This window comes from Geospiza fortis, unplaced genomic scaffold (genome assembly GCF_000277835.1).
Source record: "Geospiza fortis unplaced genomic scaffold, GeoFor_1.0 scaffold112, whole genome shotgun sequence".
Taxonomy (NCBI): Eukaryota; Metazoa; Chordata; class Aves; order Passeriformes; family Thraupidae; genus Geospiza; species Geospiza fortis.
The window spans coordinates 25257543-25262775 of record NW_005054298.1 but is presented as its reverse complement, the minus strand read 5'-3'; the positions used below and the strand labels follow the sequence as shown (position 1 = coordinate 25262775).

Below are 5233 nucleotides of genomic sequence, written 5' to 3'. Positions count from 1 at the left end.
TCTTTCCCATGGGCAGGTAGGTGCTCAAGCATCTCTGGGAGAGCAGGGTGCCATCACGTGTCATGGTTGCTTGGGAAGACAAACACCAGCACTCAAATGTCCCCCTGTTCCTCCTGCTTCCCCTGCTTTATATACTGAGCATGGTGCCATATGGTCTGGAATATCCCTTTGGTCAGTTATCCCAGCTTCCCATGCACCTCCAGCCTCCTTGCTTGTGGGGCAATCCAAAAAGCAGAAAAGGCCTTGGCTCTATCTGAGAGCCAGCTGTGTATTCCCTGCTTAGGAATAACAATAAAACACTAGTCCAAAACACCTGATCTCCTCTAATAGATACACAATTAATTCGAATCATTTAGACACACCAAAAGTATTATCAGAAATGTCTGACCAAAGAAGGAATGTTAATATATGCAAAGTAACTTTGTATCTTGGAAAGTCAGTACAACCCAACCAACAGCCTCACAAAAATTTCTTTACTTGTAAATTGAGTAAATCTAACATGAGACTCACTCAAAGGAAATAGATTTGGGTCCTCATACTGTCGCTTTTATGACTGGCAGAACTTTACAAAGAGCATTTCTCTTGAAAACTGTCCTTTTTGTGCAAATAGGTCATGCAGATCTTTTATGTCAGTGTGGTGGTTTGACCTTGGCTGGACTCCAACAGGTGCCCAACAAACTGTTTTATCCCTCCCCTTCTCAGTGAGATAGGGGAAGAAAATAGGATGGAAAAAAACCAACAAGTCAGTGGGTTAAGATAAAGGCAGTTTATCAAAGAAAAAGCAAAAGGTTGCACTTGCACACAGTCTCATGACCCAATATAATCAGTGACTTATCAACCAGGTCTGGTTAGCTGACAGAGAGACCCATCTCTATTGAACTTGATCAGAAAAACTGAGCAGGGCCCTTTCTGCCTAGGGCATTACCAGTAATAAAGATTCTGCAAGAACACTGCTGGTGACAGGTCTATTTCTTCTTGTATTGCCAAAAGAATTCAGATTGTTCATGCAAGAGGGGTTTAGTTCTGTAGCATTAGACACCATGTGCAGCTAAACATGCTTAACTCAGTTTGTCTTCCTTTCTTTACAATTTTTACAGTTTGGGGTTTAAGTAAATATGTGTGGGTAAGTATATACGTGTAAATAAAGTAAATATGCCAATGCTGTGTTCCTGACTCCTTCCTTGGTTTACCATAAGCACTGCTATATTTTACAGATTAGAGAAGCTTTTAAACAGAGTGTGAGCCTTTCAGCTACTGGCTATTTTAGGTAATATATTTTTGTTCCTTAAAAATGCATCAATTAGACCAGGACTGATTTCTGAAGATAATTAGTGCTGTAAAGAGAATATCCTGTCTGATAGGTCTTTCTAATAGCTCATTTTATGTTTTATATAATTAGTTGGTATATGGAGGGTTGGAAGCATAAAGTTTAGGTGTTAATTTATGTCTATCCTCTGTGGACTCTCTAGAAAGTATTAAAATAATATTTTATGCCATCTTTGCTCAGTGGTTTAACATTTAGCAAACCAGAAAGCATCAAGAAAGTGACTGCTGCCTGTAAGTCATGTGCAGAGTGGGATATGGTTTATTTACTGGAGCTGGATTACTATAAGCTATAAATATCATTGTTCCCACTGCTTTCAGAGCAGTCTCTCCATCCTTTTTCTTTGAATTCCTTCACAATATTTATAAAGAGCCAGAAATTAAAAATTTTTGTGCTGTAACTCAGGTGGGATTCAAAGCAAAGCTTTTCTCTTGGCCTGCTGTACCTTATCTCTTTTCTTCTTCTGCTGGTGGTTTTTCCTTATCAATAGCAACTTTTCAGGTCTCTGGGCAGTCTGGAATGAGTTGAAAGGGCACTTAGGAAAACTATACTTTTATAAAACACCGAGAAATCGTAAAATAAAATGTCCCTTCCTGCTGTTAAGCCTGTTCAAGTATGTTTTCTGCTTATGCAGGTCTTTAGGAATGTTGATATCACCACAGTAATGCACAACAGTCATGCTTTGCTATTGATATTTAATTGTGTCCAAAACAATCTGCAGATCCCTAAGCCTCAGATCCTGTATTGATCTGGTTTTTAGCCAGTCATATTCTCTACTTACAAGAATCTCAAAGGCAGCTGAGGTAAATGGATTATGAGAAGTTGAGTATATGGAGTTTGTGTATCCCTTTTTCAGTGCATGGTTCTGTACTATGTAATTGCTTTATGATAATCTTAAATGTGTCCAACAAAGACATTTCAGTCATACATAGTCACAAAGCTCCCGTCTTTGGAAGATATCACATTTCACTGTTCTCTCATGTCCTTGGATTTACCTCATCATTCCTGACCACTATGGTAGTATCCCACCATTCCCTCAGTGAATCCCACTCAGTTCTAAATAATTACACTTTTATTTCAATATTCATCTTTTAACCCTCTCACTCAATTCTGTAGGCTGTTTCTGTAATTTTGACTTTTTCATTTATCTCTTGTAAATTATTCTTTCATAGGTCCTGACAAGTTTTCCTCCCTTTTTCTAAATTCCTTTATGTACTATTACTCCAGTAACTACTATCTTAAATGTTTATTCTGTATTTGGCTACTGTGCTTTTATTAGTATATTTCTAGGATTATACTGGTTATAGACTCTCCTGAACTGAAATAGCTTATTTGGCTGCTACAATTTTATATAAATACCAGAGGCATCAAACCTAAAGTAGTGATGCTCTGTAGGCTTTCATGAAATTTTGAAGTTCTGAGCTGTTACTTAAGATTTCATTTAAGATTTTGTACTTAAGTTTGAAACTGCTTGTGAAATCTTATATGCTTGTCTGCTTTGTTATAATGTAAACTGTGGTCAGTTTTCTTCTTGTTTATTCCATCAGAGGTTACAATGAATACATGGACTGGGAGAAAGGGGAAGGACAGCCATTCACGTATTTTCTTTTTGGAGCTGCTTGTTCAGAGGTTGAAATTAACTGTCTAACAGGAGATCACAAGGTAATAACTGAATGTCAGAGAAGTTTTAAAAGTAATGTGAATAAGGCTTGCTCCAACAATCATTCAGATTTGGGGTTAATAAGTCACCTGTCTTCATATGATAGTAAATATATCAATGGTGTAAATATGAATTACAGGTGGAGCAGAATGAAAGCTGTGCAGGACTAACTAGCTTCTGACGTACATGTCAATGTGACGTGTGTTCACCTTTCGGGTTATGGCTGACATCTAACATGTTCTGTGCTCGTTCTGTCCCTGTTTGCCAGCAAACACCTTATAGCAATATTCGATTTCCAGGCTTTTGACCATCTGGCCAGCTAAAGGCCATAGACTGATGACCATATGTCCTCTGTCTGTACATTTGTATGAGGGTTTCCTTGAGCAATGGGAAAAATCTGGCAGGGCTGTCTCTGGCTAAACTTCTGTAAAAGTTGAGACATTTTGCTTGTGATGAGATATTGGAAATTATTCTGAAATTATGTACATGGAGGACCTCTATCTCAGTATTTCTTATTTCACTGAATTCCAGCTCTATCCCACATTATTTTCTAATGCTTTCATTCCATCTCTCTGGGTGATATAAATTTAAATTTTATTAACAGAACCTCAGAACAGATATTGTTATGGACATTGGATGCAGCATAAATCCAGCTGTGGATATAGGACAGGTACGTGCCAAGAATTTTCTGATACCTTATTTCTATTATGCTGTTGTCCTCATGTGAAATGATGATTACCTCATTAATTCAGAAAACATTCTTTTCTTACTAGATTGTAGATCATTTTAGAATGTCTTTTGCCTATAGGCTTACTCCAATTGAATCAGTGTCAGAACTCCATAGATGTCAAAGCTGCAATTTTATCCATGGTTTCAACCTTGTAGTACTTCTAGTATGTGTGTACGTCTTCTATGTACTGGACTTAAATCCTGTTTGTGATCTGTAGTCTCCAAGTTGTTTGATCTGCCTTCCCCAGTTGATAGCAAGGAAACATCTTTATTCGCTGCAGGCTGGTCCACAGATCTCATCACTTCATTATACAAGCATTTGTCCTCTCAGGTATGAGAGAGGAATGTGAAAGCTTTTCCATTGCAGTTGCCCCAAAGTGTTGAAGAATCTCATTAGAGAAACAGAAGTGCATTAGGCCTCACATATATCACAGTAACAGCTAGTGATACAAATGAGTTGTTGGTGAAGTTTTCTTGGTTAACCAAACATGAGTACATAAATGCCATTTCTTTTTTTATTTAAAGATTGAAGGCGCTTTTGTTCAAGGCGTTGGACTGTATACAATGGAGGAGTTAAAGTATTCTTCAGAAGGAGCCCTCTATACTCGGGGTCCAGATCAGTATAAGATCCCTGCTGTTTGTGATATTCCAGAACAGTTTAGTGTTTCCCTGCTGTCACCTTCTCAAAATCCTTATGCCATCTATGCATCTAAGGTAAGCAGATCATCACAGAGCCTAGTTTTAGATCCCAGGCCAAACTGAGAATTTACTTTGATATAAAACATATATAAGTTTTCAGTTCCTCCTTACAAGTGTCCAGTAAATTGTTTTATTTATGACATCAGAGAAGCTAATAAGACAGAAGGCCAGATATTGTTGTGTCACTTTAATGGTTGGCAAGGAGTGATTTTAGAGTTTTGTTAACAGACTATACACAGAAGCTGCAAGATCAATTTAAAACCATACTTATAAACGTGATGATAAACTGAAAAGTTAGAATAAAAATTGATAGAAAAATCATAATGTCATTCAGAGTATGCAGCTTACTTGTGTGTACTATGCAATACAAAATAGGGCTGTATGTGTGTATTTATATGAGAGATTGGCTTTTAAAAATCTTTTCCAGGGGATAGGTGAGGCAGGATTCTTCTTGGGATGCTCTGTGTTCTTCGCTTTGAGGGATGCAGTAACTGGTGTGAGGAATGAAAGAGGACTGAAAAAGACCTTTGCACTGAACAGCCCCCTGACTGCTGAGCAAATACGGGCAAACTGTGCTGATGCCTTTACTGGGATGGTAAGAGAAGGTGGGGGAAGGCTCTGTGTAACAGTGGCTGGGTAGGAGTGCTGACTGATTTTGGCACCCCCAAATAGTGGAGTACCTAATGATACCTCCAATGCTTTAAATACAGCTCCTTGTAATTGAAATGTCTGCTAACCGGTCTCATTTACACAAGTTATTTCAACAAATGCCATTCAAACATTGTATTGGAATTTCTCTGGGTTTTGTATATTTTTTTTCT

At 37.9% G+C, this 5233-nt stretch overlaps 1 protein-coding gene across 3 annotated transcripts in view; it reads left to right on the top strand.

Annotated features, from left to right (window-relative positions):
* Window positions 1–5233, top strand: part of AOX1 (aldehyde oxidase 1) — a 38780-nt gene that overhangs the window by 31633 nt on the left and 1914 nt on the right. For 2 of the 3 annotated variants that reach the window (XM_031056647.1, XM_014306992.2), the window contains exons 30-34: window positions 1215–1267; window positions 2872–2986; window positions 3589–3654; window positions 4239–4427; window positions 4840–5007. In XM_031056647.1, the coding sequence (XP_030912507.1) occupies window positions 1215–1267; window positions 2872–2986; window positions 3589–3654; window positions 4239–4427; window positions 4840–5007 (591 nt within the window). Of the gene's footprint in view, window positions 1–1214; window positions 1268–2871; window positions 2987–3588; window positions 3655–4238; window positions 4428–4839; window positions 5053–5233 lie in introns of those variants that run through there. The other variant, XM_005415947.2, reaches the window with a different exon arrangement.